Genomic DNA, 18,327 nt, shown 5'->3' on the forward strand with positions numbered 1-18,327 from the left:
CAAGCTGCCTCATCCTCCCTGCAAGAAGTTGGCCGATTGTTCCAATATGCCATCTGCTCTCTGCTTTGAACTTCCGATCAAAAAGCTGTCAGCGCACCACTGTCGTCATCTTCTCATTTTTAATTTATTTATTTTTTCCCTCTCTTGCTGCTATTCAGCTCCCCTGTTGTTGTCGAATCTGTCATGATGGTGGCTGTGTTTCAGACCCCTCTGTGCACTTTCCAGATGAAGGCGAGAAATTAGCACCGCTGCATATTGATGGCCTGCCGCTCACATGAGGCTTAAACCAAAGAGCAATCTCATGCATTTATACATCAAAGTGACAAACCGATCTTATTAAGCCACTGTCCATCAACGGAGACTCAGTTGAAGGACCCCTATATACAGTACGACAGCCTAAAGAGGCTCTCGCATGGTGTCTACATGGACCTTGTATCCCGGTTACCCTTCTCTGGATCTCTCAGTTCCATATGTTTGAGGAGATCAAGAGGTCACTTGTCATAGTGTTTAAGAGCACGAGCCAGCATTTTGTCAAAATTGATGTCTTCTAGAAAGCATTAAGATGTTCACCCTGTCTCATGAGAAGACAGTAACAAAGACAGACACCGATGAAGCTCTTTTTTTTTACCTGATCTCAGAGTTACAAAGTTGCAAATAAAATAGAAAAAGCTCTGTTCAGTGAATGATGGTTTGTCGGGAACTCCTACAGTATATTGCTTTAGTGATCATTTCCTTTTTGACTTAGACATCAAAAGTTATTGAAGGTTAGACTGTCCTGGTGCAGGTGAAGCCCGAGCACAAATTTGGCTGCTTCTCTGGTTGACTTGCAGCTATATCTGCTTAATTTGGCCAATTAGGCAATACTAACGTTACACAGGTAGCCGTCTGGTGACCATGCGGCTCGCTGTGTGATCAGCTTGGCTGCCTGGTGGAGCAGGATGTCTCATGGGTTTAGAAATTTGCATTCCATCTTGCACTGGCAGGGAAGGACCTGGCACAGGTGTGTGTGTGTGTGTGTGTGTGTGTGTGTGTGCTGAGCCATAGGCCCTGCACAGACAGTGGCAGAAGAGGTTCAGGATGCCACCTGGAACACATTTCAACTGGGACTATAGCAGCTGAGCTCCCCCTGTCCAGCTGTGTACCTTCAGGGTACATAAACTACAAGAACACACACATACACAAAAATGCTCATCCGGGACTCAGCAGTTTGGTCCTAGTTTGATTCTATTTGTCATGCCAGTCTCTGTGCCTGTTCCTTCTCCACAACTGCTCGAGACCATGCCCAATAGAGATTATATTGTTGTAATTGGACTCAAAGCACATGGAGACAGGAATACATCCAAATACACACAATGCATTGGCATGCACCTGATCCAGGTTACTTTTTGTTTTTTTTTTCCTTTTCTTTGCCTTTGTTTTTTTTTTTGTAATCCTCCAACACCTCATCACTGTTTTCCTTTTCCTCCAAGATGGTCATGTGGCACTGAAATTTTGAAGTGATACCCCTTGACACATGCACTCTGTTCACAAGTGTCTATAACGGCATAACAATCCTGTCCTTATTTGGATTTGAATTCTTCTTTTTTTTGGATTCTTTCTCTTTTCTGGTTCAGTGGTCTCTAAGAGACTCCCACTCACACAGAATGTTGCATTTTGGCGCTTGACTCTTGAACAGATATGAAGAACATGGGAAAAGAAATGAGGTGGAAATTGCTTTTTGAACTGGATATCTCTTGGCTGAATACGAGTGAACTGCGCTTAGGCTCCGGTTCCAATTTCTCACCATTTTCACCACTGGTAGTAAGGAACAAAATCATTAAAAGGATGTCGTACATGGATACCAGGACTAGAGAAAACATAAAAGAAGAGCCTATTTATGACTTTTTACACTCTGAGTAAAACAATTTCAAGTTTTATCTAATCATAAAGGTTTCATGTGTAATGACAAAGGCTGTATTCACAAAATCCCAATAGTTAGCATCCTTTTAACAAATGTAGTTTGTCTTTATATTATACATAAAAATGATGATTTATAATCCTACCATGCGGATTTACCTAGAAGAGAATGGGTTCTCTTTTAAGTTTGTTTCTTTTGGGTTTTTTTTTTTTGTAAAGATGCATTATCTATAATGTCTATTATTATTATTATTATTTGCAAAGTTGTTTATTTAAAGTTCTATATAAATCAACTTCTACTTCTTCTTTTTCTTCTTTCGGCTTTTACCGTTAGGGGTCGCTACATCGAATCATCTGTTTACACCTAACTCTATCCTCAGTGTCCTCTACTCTCGCACCAATTAAGTTCATATCCTCATTTAACACATCCATTTACCTCCTCTTTGTCCTTCTTCTTGACCTCTTACCTGGCAGCTCCATCTCCAACATCCTTCTACCAATATAACCATCTCCCTCCTCTGTACATGTCCAAACCATCTCGATCTAGTCTCTCTGACCTTGTCCCCAAAACAGCCAACCTGAGCCGTCCCTCTGATTTGCTCGTTCCTAACCCTGACTCCAGTTATTTGGATTGTCCCAATTACAAAGGTTTCGTATCGGATCAATACAGGTTTTCAAAATAAAAAGCTCTCCCAAGAATCGTTTTAAAACTTTACTTAATATAAAATGTTTGTAATATCTAGAGGATAAATCAGACAATTTCCAAGTAAGTACCTACATAACTGTGACTTTAAAATGATACAGTATATACAAATAATACACTTACGGTACTTATTGCGTATACTTATTATCTTTTAAGTGTTGTTTTTGGATTTGGTCTTTTTGGATCCATTTTAAACACCAGAATAGCTCAGTAGAGATTGTTTGAAGAAATGAAAGAAAATGAGAAACGGTGCATGAGAACTAAAGTCAACATTTACTTAACGAGCGTAACTGATGAGCTTGTTATTTTTAAGCCGAGTTCTATATCAGAATGATTGTAGTGTTGTTTCTTCCTTTAATACTCGACACATAAGCAGGAAATCAGACTACTGTATAATTAATCCCAATATGTGTAGCTACACATTAAATATTCATTATGTGCTTACTGTCCTGTTAACATTTTTAAAGCCTGAATTTAATTTCACGAGCTACTGTAGTCTAGAGAATAAACAACTACAGTATATGAGATACATTTGTATTCCAGTGTCATTTTAGTAATAGTCACAGTGACGTTTCATATAAACAACCAGCTTTACTAAGTGAGCGCCGTATTACAGCTTATGTAACCACCGTTTTGTGCTGTTGAGGGTTGCCAGAACAGTATAAACTCCTGTGCTGAGATGTGTTCAGGACAGCAGACAAACCCTTCATATTCTATTCAATTCAATTCAATTCAAGTTTATTTGTATAGCGCTTTTTACAATAGACATTGTCTCAAAGCAGCTTTACAGAACATAAACATAGGACAGAAGATAAACATAAGGAGTAATATAAAGAATTAATATAATGAAAATTCAAAATATATATAGTTCACAGCGTGTATGTATTTATATGTATTTATCCCCAATGAGCAAGTCTGAGGTGACTCAGGCACCAGTGGCAAGGAAAAACTCCCTTAGATTGGTAAAGGAAGAAACCTTGAGAGGAACCAGACTCAAAGGGGAACCCATCCTCATATGGGTGACACTGCAGGGTGTGATTACAATATTCTACCATGACATATTAGCAATTTTTGTTTTGCACAGCCTGATAGTTACGGACTATACATGCTTTCTGTTTGGCTCATTGGATTGTCTGAGTTGCTGTTATCTGTCGCCCCAAGTACATTTGGAAACAATGTGAGACAGAAAATTGCATGTTTATTCATTACAATTTCATTACATCCATCTCAATCATTTAGGAACTGTGAAGTATTAAGGCTGATTGTCATGAACCGGATCCTAGTCATCATAATCATGTTAACAAGACTCTAGACAAGAATAGCAAATTTAACACTACGGGTCCCGCTAACGTTTAATGGCTGCTGGCGTATAAATTAGCACTTGATACAGCGGATCCTATTTTGGATGATGCACAATGAACTGAAGTATCTTAATATTTTATATCTCGAGTAGCAGAACGTGAGATGCTTTGTGACTAAACTTGTGACAAGAAGAAGGATTCTTTACTTTATTCATATTTGTGTGCTAATGTAGGAAAATGAATGCACAAATAGATCTATCAGTGAAGAATTATGTTAGAAATGTTCTAAAAGTTAAGGCATTTTTAACATTATTTTTTATTTCATTTGCACTAGTTTCTGTCTGTAGAAAGTATGTTCACAGTAAAACGCAGACAGATACTGCTCATGCTGTCATTCTTAATTTTATCGTAATAATCAAAGTAGCATTTAAAATTCAGTCGATGAGAATTTTATTTATTTATTTTTTTTCAGATTTTCTGATTTCTAAGTACTGCTTCCTGTGATGTCCTTCATATGTTCATTTTGATTTATTGTAGTTATAACAATCAGTCAGAAAGTGGAACTGACTTTAATACTTGTTTTAACGTGCTTAAGGCCATAATTCAGACAATTTATTCATGCCCCTGTTTTGAGGAAATCAACACCTTATTTGTACATTTTTCACAGAAACTTCTGAATACTGCTTCTAAAGTCTGAAGTCTTTTAAACTTCTGAAGTCTTCAGTTACATCGAAACTAATCACAAAGTCAGTCTATTAGTACTATTAGTCTTTAAAAACGATAAATACGCAGTTAATTATAGTCATCATTACTATCTAATCCTTTGTATCCTGCGAATAAAACTTCTCCATGTCAAATGATTAAAGGTGATGAAGGTTTCTGCTTAATACTGAAAATCATTTTAAGACTAAATTTTACAAAACTTAAAAAAGTAAATATGCTGTAAATGTTTGTAGAATCTTAACAAAAGAAGATATCTATTCCTTTGTGCCTGAATATGTTGATGTTTTCCTTGTAGACTTACCACTGGTAAACCTCTCTGTTGAACCCCAGCCAGTGTTGGAAGGAAATCTGGTGAAGTTCCACTGCTCTGCTAAAGCCAATCCACCAGTCACTCAGTACAGGTAAAACACTTCGCACAAATATACTGTACATACACACAAACTACATTTAATCATAAACTCCTAACTGTAAATCTTACCACCGAATTGGAAATAAGGCTCAGTTTTTTTTGGATATGTCACCATACAGATATCAGTGAGGTAAGTTTCTAGATTTACTGAAGCATATCTTGTACAAACATGTGACTTGAAATTTGTCTTGGCAAGTTTTGGAGCAGATGGACATACTGACATTTCTCTCTAAACAGATGGAACTAAGGGCAAGCTTTTTTTTATTTTTTTCATTTTTTTTATACCCACCATACATGAGATGGTATTTCAGTATATGCTTTCAGGCAAAGGATTTAAAACTAACATAAGTAAAGTATGAATAGATGAAAATCCCAAGTGCCGGGAACCACTTAGCATCAAATCTTTAGAACTGTTAGAAAATGGAAAGGATATTTCAAGTGCAAACAGGTGGCCAGACTGAGAAGCAAATGGAGTTTTTTTTTTTTTTTTTTTTTTATATATAAAACACCTCAAATCTCAGAGCTACTCAGTTGGCATATTGACTCAGACCAGAAAAAAAGATGTGCATCTGTAGATTTCAGAGGGCATTTTTCATTCGTTCTCACCCCTAAGTGTAGCCAACGGGACCGATTGATGCCACGTTGGTGTCCTTATTCTGGGTGAAGAAAGAAAAAGAGAGAATTTAACAACCTAACGAAAGCACTTTTTTATCTCACACTTCATTGATTCAATAAGAGAAGAATAAAAAAATCAATGACATGTAAAGTAGAAATATTCAAGCATTTTAAAAAAGTAATACCATTATTCAGATATTAATCTGTTTTTATTGCACTAATCCGTTACAGAGTGTCCCTCGACACCAGTTCAGTTAATACTTTATTATCTCCAATTAATTACAAGTTTAAACAGTGAAGATTTCTAGTGTTCTTTAAAATGTCTGCAAACTTTGTCTAAAATAAATAAAGAAAGCATTGATTCAAAGTGAGAGAGAAAAAGTGCTTAGGGGATGTGGACACTGAGACACAGAGGACCCAAAAGGAGCACTATGACCATGATTACAGGGACACTATGAATCTCAAAGAGGTATGAACTACGTCAGCCAGAGCAAAAACAGACCAAGTGATGTTTTCTGCAACTTCAGCATTTCTTTAAGAAATGGCCTGTTCATAACCTTAAGAAATTCCCCAGACATTTTACTGATTCCTCCTCAGTCTCTATTTCTGTCGAACTCTCCGCTATTCTGCTCTCAATTAAGGCAGTTTCATTGGCATGACTTTATAAATGACTTTGCCACGGTACATTAGTTGCGATATTAATACTTGATTACTGAACATTTTCAGCAAGTCAAGAATATCCTCCCATATTGAATTCTTAACACAACCGCCCCGTGTCAAGTGTCGCCCTATATTTATCTGGTCTGGTTTCACTTTTGTAATTTTAACAACACTGTTGATTGTCACTTGCCTTGATGAATTCCAGAGTAGGAAAGCAGTGAGGTATGAAACCAGCACTTGAATTAATAATAGGTTCATTGGGGAACCATGCACCAAGTTGTTTGAAACTCCATGGAGTTCTGTGTGTTTGAAGGGTTCTGGGATTCATTGTTACTGTATGTGCAAGATGGTAAACAGAGAAACTGTTGGCTTGGCGTAGGAGAAGTGAACATGTTCAAGCCTGAGGAAGACAGAAAAGATATCTGTTGGATCTTATGAGAAGATCCGTCTTGCGAGAACCCGTGATGCCGTTCCATATTTCCTCAAAATGAGGAAACAAAATTCCCTGAATCTCTTGTGCCTGCAATAATTATGCTGTAGTTGTTGTTTGTGTGTTTGCACTGCTTTGCCATGTTTTTTGTTCTGTTATGCATCCCCATACTAATGTCTCGGAGGTGCACAAGATGATACTTCCCTTCCAAGTTCAATATGCCTGCAGAGGGTTTTATGTGCACACACAGAAGATAGAAGATGCTGCTTGTTTTTTGGTGACCGCAGATCCCCCGTGACTCTATGCCTATGCTACTGGAATATGCATACACACTGAGCAAATTGCTTAGAACAGGATCTAAGAGCCAGGGGTGTGAGCGTTAAAGAATTCTGGCAACGTGTCTATGCTCTGATGTTGGAATAAAATGACCCCCCCCCCCCCCCACACACACACACACACACACATACACCTCTACCCCCCACCCCCCTTCATTAACCGTGCGAGGCCAGAAATGACACATCCTGAATATGTTGGTACAAGGACAGTGAGATTTTAATACATGAAGAGAACAAGGTTAGAAGTAAGAGAGGAAAATTTAGCACATCGCCATCATGTGCATGTTCCAATCAGCAGGATATTGAAATGTCAGTCACACAGCTGTAAAGATGGGAAAACATATCAACTCAATCAAGAAACCTACCTTTGTTGTTATAGCACTCTGACGGATATTGTGTGCCTGTCAATCAAAATGATGCCTCTCTATAGACAAATCTCTCATCTCCAGACTCAATGATATTGAAATGTCTCTGCACCTGAGCAAATCCTAGAGTGAAGCGAATAACGTGTCAGGTGTGATCTCCAGCTGCAACTCAAACACACCCAAGTACTCCTTGTTTAAAATGCTTGATAATCAGGATGATTTGGGGTTGTTCTGGTTGAAGACCAGAAGAATAGAATGGTTTTATATCACTACACTGATACAAGGATTCTGTTTCAGTGTTAATAAACATCCATCCTTGGTATTAGACTAAAAGTAACATGAAGCAGGAGAGAGAATTCCTGGCTCATAGCTTCAGTATCCTTGATTCGATCCTGAGTTTAGGAGTTTATGCAGGTTCTCCAGTTTCTTCCTAGCAAAGAAAAAACATCCAGCTATGTGAAATGATTATGGGAAATTTCCCATGGGTGGAGATTAAGACTAGTATCCACATCCGGGATGTATTCCACCCTTGCTCCTGGTGTTTCCAGGAATCAGTAGAGAATCAGTGTAGTCCGTGATAAAGCAGTTACTAAAAGTGAGTGAAAATGTCTCAGAAAAAATTTTGGTCCAGATTTTTTTCATCCAGAAATAATGGCTTATTAAGCCGCGTTCACACTGCAAGTCTTAATGCTCAATTCGGATATTTTGCTCAGATCTGATTTTTTTTGTTTGGCTGTTCACATTACCTTTTAAAATGTGGCCTATATCAGATACCAGTGTGAACTGTTTGCTGTTTCGAACTGACCCGCATGTGCAAACGAACAATAACAATGACGTCACACGCAGCACGCCGTTGCGCTAAAGTTGGCGAGGTTATGGAGGAAGTATTTTTCTTTTCTTGTATCAGTTGAACTTCTATTCTTCTGTCATGTCCATAGTTCTCTCATGATCAGGGTAAAAAAAAACAACGTGGTGTATCAAATGAACATACAGTAGTTGATGTTCGCATATAGAGTACAGAGCGGTGTAAAAATGTAAAATAAATAATTATATAATTGTATAAACTTGGCAGAGTGGTGGCTAGTTACTAGTTACATCTTTTCACATTGTATGAAAAACATTCTTCAGATACTTTTTGCCATCATCATGTGCTCCTTTTGTGTCCTGTGTTCTTGTAGATATAGGTCTTGGAGATTAAACTAAAGATTAAACGGGATGCCGTACGCAACCACGGCAAACACTCGGCAAATCTGGCAGTGCAGCAGAAAAACTCCTGCACTATGAATAAGGATTCATAACACTAGACATGGAAGCAACTTGAAAGATTTCTTCTCTGATGCTTCAAATTCAATTTTTATTTGTCACATACGCATACAGAGTACGACATGCAGTGAAATGCTTTAAGTTTTCGCATATCCCAGGTTATTATGAGCCCTGGGGTCTGAGCACAGGGTCAGCCATAGTACGGCACCCTTGGAGCAGGTGAGGTTAAAGGTGGGGTCTCTGTTGTTTGAAAGCCAATGTTGACATTTGAAATCACCAAAACAAACACGCCCCTAACCCAAATGGGTCCCACCCTTGTTTTGGTAGCTCTGCCCCACACATACACCAGATAAGTATAACCCAAGTATAACCCAGACAAGTATTATGGCGGAACCTGCTCGGGCAGCTGACCGAGGGTATATTTTTATCAATAAATGAACTCAATGAGTAATACAAATGTGTTTTTGTAGTACTGTGTGTTGTACCGTAAAAGGTTTAGCTTCTTTCTTTGTTTTTATCCTCCATGTCAATGTTAAAACCGCTTTCTGTTAATATCACACATGCACACTAAACACTCTCCACCCATATTGACAAGACACGACCCTTTCTGCTCATTGGCTACACTGGCTTGTTTTTGTTTTGTTTTGGCGACCCAACGCAGTTTTCTGAAGCATTTCTCAAACAACGGAGACCACAACTTTAAGGGCTTTGCTCAAGGACCCAACGTTGATGTCTCAGCAGCTTGTGGGCTTTCAACCCCCGACCTTCTCATCAGTAACCCGAAGCCTTAACCACTGAACCACGACATTCTCATAAGTATTTAAAGACCCCACTGGAAAACAAAGGCTACTTAGAACCATGTGAACTTATAGTATAGTAAAGGGTGGTGGGTAGTTTGGTGGGCGGTTGGGGTAGAGCTTGTTGGTGTTCTCTCTGGTAGACAGATAGCAGGTTACTGCTGGTTTAATTACTCATAAAGAGAAAGTTTCATGCTGCAGCTCAGCCTCTTTTCCAGGAGCAATTATGTCTGTAGCTGAGACGACACAAGCTCCCATATGCCCTGGTTTGAATATTTTTGGAAACACAGGTGTTTCTAAGGCGGATTGAGCTGACAGAGTTCTCAGCCACCCTCAACACAAGCTATAGTGCTGGTCCAAGCAATTATATTTCAGCTCCATTGTGTTTTAAATTATTCTTATTAGGCTCAGAGTTGTGGAGTTAATGAATGCAGGAGATGCTAATTTGTGAAAAAAAATTCTTCAGTTTGAGGAACCTATTTATTTATTTATTTATTTATTTATTTATTTATTTATTTTCCAATTCTGTTCCATCTATTCTGTGCTACAAGGTAACCAGGACAGAAAGTACATATTTAATTAACGTCCATACAGAAATGCTCAATCTTTTCTACCTTTGCCTTGTACAAATGAATCTCACCTCGGTGCCAACAGCCCCAGTGACATTCTCAGAATCGTTACAGAAGCAGGATGGGAGACGAGGCATGATCCCACAGGATGCTGCCTTCCAACACAAATGAAGCGCTTCTCATGTAGTGATACATCGATTCATTAACGACTGCCTCCTTTGTGCTGAGGATGGTTGGTGCCATTTACTAACGTTAGGAGGGGTCTGTGAATTTGTCACTCTGAGATTTGTTTTCCCCTGCAGTGTAATGGGAGCGTGTGCTGTCAATGTTTTACCGAAGCACTGAAAAACATGCTGAGGCCAACAGGGATCAGTCACTTCAATGATTCCCGTATCACATATTGTCTCAGAGACTCCAACCACTGGCAAATAAAGGGGAAGAACTTGTCATTGTGTTTCAGTATGTATTACACAGCCAGACATTCTGCTTTGTTTAGATATTTTTCTGCAAAATGGAGGTATTTGGATCTAGATGGTGCTTCTCTTGCCACTGCCTTAGTGACATCGGTGTTGTGATATTCATAGCATGGTGTTTCACTCACAATCAGTGCATATTCAAATTCCGTTTTCTGAGAGGTTCAGTGATGAGATTTTTTTTTCTATTCCAGCTCAAAAGCAATGATTCACGTTAGTGCTACTTCCTGTTAATAATATAATATAATATAATATAATATAATATAATATAATATAATATAATATAATATAATACAATATAATATAATATAATATAATTCTCATGATGAATAATCCGGCTCTATCTCTACTAAACACTTTCTTTAGGTGGGCCAAAGGAGGTCATGTGATTAAAGAAGTCTCTGGAGACACCTATGAAGTCGTAGTGGACCACTCCTTCTTCACAGATGCTGTTTCCTGTGAGGTCACCAATCCTCTTGGGAGTACAAATATCAGCCGCAACGTGGACGTCTACTGTGAGTTTCCTGCCTCTTCTCATTTTCTGAAAAATACATTTTCATTTACAGAATTCCATTTGCAATTAAGCTGAAGCACATCTTAGCGGTTTGTTAAAAAAGTCATTAAACATAGTTATCACACCGGCTAACTGGAAATAATCAACTCGGCCCTCGTTTGCCACAGCCAAAGAAAATTAAATTGCATTTTGGACCTGCTATTTCAAACCCGCTGTTTGTTTTCTGCAGTTGGTCCTCGGATGGCTGCAGAACCACAGTCCCTGCAGGTGGACCTGGGATCAGATGCAGTGTTTAATTGTGCTTGGACTGGAAACCCATCACTCACGATTGTGTGGATGAAGAGAGGGTCTGGAGTGGTAAGTTCTTCAAGCTGATGGTGAAATCAGAAGCCAGTTTTGTTTAGAAATGAATAGCTTTAAATGTCCTCACTCCAAAAAGGGGGTTTTTACACCTGGTCACTTCATGCGTTTTCTGTGATCGATAGCTATCCGATCGTAAAAAGACCAGGTCTAAATGCCCTCCGAAACGTTTTCAAGACGGATATAAATCCGATCGCTCGAACCACTTCAGGAGGTGGTCTGGGACGCATTTCAGATGAAACTGGACAGGTGTAAATGAATGTGGTTGTTCAAGCCACATACATCAGCGCTATACTCCTCCCAAACGGAAGTATGTCACTCGCGAGCTACTCACGAGTCGTGCATCGTGCCAGAAACAAATAACATGGACGACACGCAGGCACTTATTGCTCTTTGGAGCGATGAAAGCGTCCAACAAAAGCTTTATAAAACATATAGAAACAAAAGTATATTTAAGTATATACACCAAAGCGTGTTCCATTTCAATTACTACGGAAATGAGGGAAAATATATAAAAAAGAATATTTGCATTTTGGGCGGGAGTAGAAAGCTATCAGATCAGAGAAAAAACATGAAGTGACCAGGTGTAAAAAGTCCCTAAAGAAAACGTGGTATATTTACTTTTTTTTCAATAATGCATTTCTATATTTATATATTATGCATATATTAACTTTTTAAATAAGTGTGTACCATGGTACGGTATACACATATATAACTGCATTATCATGTTTTAGTAATAATTCCTAAAATCATGCTGATTATTGCAAAGGATGTTTGCAGTGACACCTTCTGATGATCCTTTCTGGCAGTTCTCACCTCCTTAAATTACAACCACAGGCCCGAGGCACTGACAGTGACTGCATTTTAGTGTGGCACAACTGCGACACACTGATGAAAGTGAAAGCAATGCAGTGTAACATGTTGCCTTTTAGCACATAATATCATCAGGAAAATGGTTTAGCATGGAATTTTCTCATGAGAAGAACTTTCATTTATTACATTCGATAGTTTTATTTTTAAATACTTGTAATTCATTTTTAATTACAGCTGCTTATAAACACTTTTGTAACACCATACGTTTTTTCCTATTGTGCCCAACCCCACGTTATTGTTGTTCTTAACCATGCTTTAAAACACTGGGTAGAGAAACAATTTAGATTTGAAGTAATTTAGAAGTCGGGTTTAGCGCCACTTCCTAACCAGGGTTATAAAACCCGGGATTAGCATAGCTTGTAGCGTTAACACTGAATTGCATTGCCAAACTTCTACAGAGTGTAAAATAGCAGTGTTAGAATGTTTGTGGCTTGATGATTAAAAAAAAAGTTAAGAAACAAGGCATTATTTAAACCGGTCACAATGAGCGAACATGCTCATTGTTGCATGTCCGCTTTTTGTTCTTTGTTGTGTATTCTCAAACTAAGTTTTTTTTCAGCATAGCAGACTCATTTCTATTATTCCAGAATCCAGTCGTTGCTGTGTCCCTGTTTTGTCATCTCTCGGGGACGTCACTGAAGTTTTGGTGCCTGTCACCCCACCGTCCAACACATGGCGACAGTTCACTGCTTCCTCCCCAAATTAGATTTTAATAATTCAGAAGAAGAACATTTTTAAGCTAAGCTGCCCAGCAGTGCTATTTGATTTACTATGACCATGACCCTTGTCTTTTGCTAAAGTGATTGAATTTGATAACCTTTGGCTTCTTTAACCTAAGGTGCTGAGCAACGAGAACATCCTAACTTTAAAATCAGTGAGGCAAGAGGATGCTGGGAAATACGTTTGTCGTGCTGTGGTGCCTCGAGTCGGGGCCGGAGAGAAGGAGGTTGCGCTTACAGTGAACGGTAATTTATTTATTTTTTTATCCATGACATACACAAGATTAAGGATTAAAGCAATTTGATATTTTCGTAATAAGCAGTACTTTCACGCTTGGGCTACCAATTACAGAAAACCCACCTCTACTGACCTTGATTACTGCCCCATTCTCCAGCCGTAAATCAGCTAATGATCATGTGTTACTGCTGGATTAGTCACACTGTCGAGAGAGAGAGAGAGAGAGAGAGAGAGAGAGAGAGAGAGAGAGAAAACAATTCTCTCGGAGCTAAAGCACACATATGCATCTTAGATGTATCAGGTTTTAGTGGTTTATAGAAATATTAGACCAATAAGGCAGCTGACTGACCCCATATTTGATCCATTTTCACAGTGAACTCAATTTAATAGAAAATGTAAGAAATGTTTCCATTAAGAAAAAACAAAAAAGAAAATAACAAATACAATACTGCAACACTTGACACATTGTAGTATATCATATAAGATTAAAAATATTTACAGTTAAATTATTTACAGGTGATTGAGCAATCCTTGAGATGATTTTTATTATTCTATAATTCATGTTATTTTTTACTAGCTGTGCTAGTAGTGGACTTTCAGACCTTATTGTAAAATAATAATAATAAATATGAAATTATTATTATTATTATTATTATTATTATTATTATTATTATTATTATTATTATTGCTTCTAGTGTTGGGTTAATTTTTTTAACATTCATTCATTTCTTTTTCAACATTTAATAATATTTTAAGAATAAAAATATTCTTCTTCTTCTTCTTATTATTATTATTATTATTATTATTATGATTGTTTATACTTTCATGTGTTGTGTTTTGTTTAAAAATGATGCTATTATTATTTTATTTTATTTTATTTATTCTTCATTTATTAATTTGTTTTTATTATATTTTCCAAAAAAAATCAACTCAACACTAGCAACAACAACAATAATAAACAAACAAACACATAAATAAATAACCCCCCAACAGATGAAACAATAAAGCATTGCATTAAAGCAGATTAAATTCTGCAGGGCTGGTGGGAGGCGATGCTGCTCAGGCTGAGGCAGACTAATGAAGGTTGCAGGATGGTGGGTGAGCCAGCCTCTCGCCGATAAATGACTTCATTACGCCTGCTTGATATTCAAGCAGCAAACATTAACCATGGAGCCACTTTCACTAGAAGAGAGCTTTGTAGGCTCCAAACACTCTGCAGTGTCCTGCCATCACCCAAGGCTGCTGTGGCTCAAGCTGATTTTAACACAGAATTTCAGCCAGTCTGTTTGTTTGCACTATAAAGGGAGAGAATCCTCTGCTAATGTAGTTTGGTTGGAGTAAATTATTGATGTTGTCACCAGTAACAGTATTAGAATGAGTAAATAAGTGCAGGGTACAGAACTTCCTAGAACGGAGCAGATAGAGATGAAAATGCTACCTTTTTTTTTTCCATTCCAGCATCATGAGGCTTTACGTAAAGGCAGAGTATTCCTCTCCATTTACTTGTTACATATATACGCTCATTATAGAAATATACTTGTATATGTTATTGCTTTCTGTTGTGATGAATAAAGAGCAAAATAAGATTTCTGCATGGCTCAGAAAGATTAGAATTCTATACTTTATTCCTCTGTTTAACTGCTTTCATTACATGACAGTTTCATTTTAGCCACTCAGCCTGAATCTGGCTTTGACACGGTGCAAAAACTGCATCCGTTTGTACCTTGTCAATAATTCAAACCCACTCTTTTTCAGTAGGCCATTTTTTTTTCAGTAGGCCATTAGAGATGTTTTAGGCGGTGCTCATATGGAATAAAGTATATATCTGCCGCTTATGTTGCCGAATTCGCTCAGATTTTGATAGACGTGATGGTGGTGGGAAGCACACAGGTGTACTGTTACCTACAAAAATTTCTGCCCCATTCAGCAGATAAATACTGACTGGAAACTTTGCAATCAAATAATTTCTTACAGCAGCACATCTTAAGCTGTATTTTTTCACTTCTACCGCATCAATGTGTCAATGACTGCTATTGAAAAGCAGACTTCATTAAAGAGTGGCATGCAATATGGATTTTAGTTTACAAACTGTACGCAAACTGTATAACACATGGTAATGCTTTATTTCAAGAAAAACTCCATTCAGAACAGACTGAAGCTCATGTCCTTGGTTATGCTCAATTCATCTGTACTCATTACAAGACAAAAATTCTTTCACTAAAGTCAAGAAATTGGTCCTGCCTTTGATTTTACCCGCTCTCAAATAACAACCAATGATTTACCATTTGCAACACATTGAGATACTCACAGGCTAAGCACAGACTTTGACCTTGGTGTTTCTGATTTTCTGGCTTTGTGCAGATGCTTAAAAAATTACTCTCTTACCCCAGGGACTAAATTTTTCTCTGTATTTTCCTTGTCTAATGAGCAGAATGGAGGTGAGCGCTCATGTGTTTTTAAAACTTTTTGTTATAAATATTTTGTCTCTAGTCATCTAGGGAAAAACATAAATACTTATGAAACACTACAAATTCTTAAAGTCCTGAGTGTCTACTTTCATATGAGCTTTATATTAACCACAGCTATAGATTGTGACGTGACAAAGACATTCAGTGCTGAACATAGACACAACAAAACGTGAGCAAAAACAATTTTTAGCATGTGATTAGCTGCAAACTGCTGAAGTGTGAGAGGAATAAAACACTTTTAGACTTTGAGCTAAGGGTTTTGTGTTCACCCTACACAAACCCTATCCATAAAAGAAATGTCGTCTTTCCGTGACTGATGATCCCGGATGTACGGCTGTTGATCCTGTAATTTCTCTTTCTTTTTGCTTGATTACATTCCGATACAGATACAAAGATAAAAGCTTTCCTGAGCCCAACTCGTTATCCAGGTGCTTTATGTCAGAGCAATAAAGTTTGGAAAAGACATGATGATCAGAGCTCGAGGAATAAAGACAGAAATCCCAAGAGTTCGTCCTGTTCTTTCGAGCATTTCCAGTTCCTCATCGAAAACGAGTTGTTTTATGCGAACAATTAAACCACACGTTTTCATTATTTGTCAATATCGCTGTGTTCTCGGTCACATGTCACTGGTATGAAAAGCTCCCCCGGCAGCCTGGAGAACAGCTGAGAGATTCTGAGTGTTCCCCCGAGCCCGCTGTAATTTAATTATAGACCAGCGCTAGCAGGGGAGGCAGTTAGCAGAAACCGTGTTAATGGATACATATTACTGTTGTCCCATAGTCCCTGCTCATGGAGAGCACTTGTTTGTGGATGTTTATTCTCAGCTGTGTTGTGAAGATTTAGAATTGTCTGGTGTGATTTGCACAATGGTTTGTCGTTTGATTTTTTTTCTGTCTTGAGGGTTCATTATGCTTCATATCAGATGTTCAGCATGAAGGCATTAAATTTTGAGTTACAGTAGACCTGAGCGAATAGGAAAATACTTCCTCGTTTTGGTACGTAAAACGTACTTGTGTGTAGCAGTGCAGATGTTTTATGACGTCCATGTGTGTCTGTGTGTGTGGGTTTGTGTGTATTACATGTATTACAGTCACACTTTAATGGAAAACATATGGTCCAGTTTCTATAAAGAGCATCAAACATATGTTATTGTAGATGTCTGTGTGTGTGTGTGTGTAAGCTATTGTCACTGACTTCAGGAGAGGATGAATTTGGACTTCTGAGACATACAGTTTATGAAAAAGGTTTCTCTGAGGCATCACAGTCTTCCCCCACAGTTTCTCCTCTCCAGACTAGAGGCTGTTTTTAAAATAGCATGTCCTCGTGCTTGCTCTGATGCTCCAACCACAGCAATTTGACCCAGTCCCACAGTTAATTCTGTCCCTATCATTCCACAATATTTTCTAATAAACTCAGACCTCACCTTCCACCACATATAAACAGCTAAATAATTAAAACTCTTCAGAGAGCTTTTCATTTTACGCTTTTATTGCTTTCTACTAGAAAACTCTTACAGTGGAAAAAATGAATCTTTGCATGGGTTTATTAATGCTCTAATAACATCAGCATTCAGTTAAAAATATATATTTTTCTTTCAGGGTTAGAGACCCAAAAAAAAAGTTGCTTTTTCAACATATAGCTTTAATTTGAATTTTAATAAAGTCGACTGTTTTCAGATATCTTATTTCGCATATATAAACATTGTGTACAAACAATAGAAACACTGTCCAGACATTAGAGGAAAAATGAGGCACATAAATACATGAACGGCACAATATATCATAGAGACAGACAGATAGATAGACAGATGGATAGACAGACAGACACGGTAATCCGAATATGTTTTTCATGGATAGATAGATGGCCAAAGAAACAGGCCATTTTATTTCAGTAACAGTTGAGCTGTTAGTTCAGGCTCTAACAAGTAGGAGCCGTCAGATGAGCATGATTTAACTAAGCAGGGTGAAAAACAATTTATTTTAAAGATTAAATGTTTTATGTGGGAATACAACGATGGGTTTCATCTCTGGTAGTAAATTCACCTCATGCTGAGTTCATGAGTAATTATAAGCACAGAGATAGGGAGCGATGCATAGTCCAGCTCGCTGAATTAAATAAATAAATAAATAAAAAGATTTAGTGGTTTAGTTAATATGACAAAAACAAATCTGTGTTTTGTACAGAACCTATTAGAATTACCAAATTGCTTTAGGTTTTGTACTAAATGAATGCAGGTAAATTATGCAACTTAAACCCTAAGTACTGTAAATATTTGATATCTTACTTTAGTGGGATAAATATAAATATAACATTATTCTGCAAACACCAAATTAAAATAGTAAAGATTTAAAACAGAACATGAAAGGTAATAAAAAAGTTAATTCAATGTGGATAGAGATAAAAGAAATCTAGCAAGCATTTAAGAGCAAAAATTAACAACAGGAAAAAAATCTGAGTAAAAATGACCATTTTCAGAAAGTCACGAGAACAAAAACTACCTCACAGGATGCCACCAGAGCAATGTATATCTCATACTAAGCCATCAGAGCAAAAACTACCTCACAGAAATCCATGAGAACAAAAATGACCTCACACTAAGCCGTCGGAGCAAAAACT

General features: G+C 37.6%; 1 protein-coding gene across 2 annotated transcripts in view; it reads left to right on the forward strand.

Moving 5' to 3' along the window:
- kirrel3b (kirre like nephrin family adhesion molecule 3b) overlaps positions 1 to 18,327 on the forward strand; it is a 208,461-nt gene that overhangs the window by 173,353 nt on the left and 16,781 nt on the right. For both annotated transcript variants that reach the window (XM_060878681.1, XM_060878682.1), the window contains exons 6-9: positions 4,919 to 5,024; positions 10,906 to 11,054; positions 11,283 to 11,410; positions 13,125 to 13,251. In XM_060878681.1, the coding sequence (XP_060734664.1) occupies positions 4,919 to 5,024; positions 10,906 to 11,054; positions 11,283 to 11,410; positions 13,125 to 13,251 (510 nt within the window). The remainder of the gene's footprint in view (positions 1 to 4,918; positions 5,025 to 10,905; positions 11,055 to 11,282; positions 11,411 to 13,124; positions 13,252 to 18,327) is intronic.

Source organism: Tachysurus vachellii, chromosome 9 (genome assembly GCF_030014155.1).
Source record: "Tachysurus vachellii isolate PV-2020 chromosome 9, HZAU_Pvac_v1, whole genome shotgun sequence".
In the NCBI taxonomy this organism is placed as follows: Eukaryota; Metazoa; Chordata; class Actinopteri; order Siluriformes; family Bagridae; genus Tachysurus; species Tachysurus vachellii.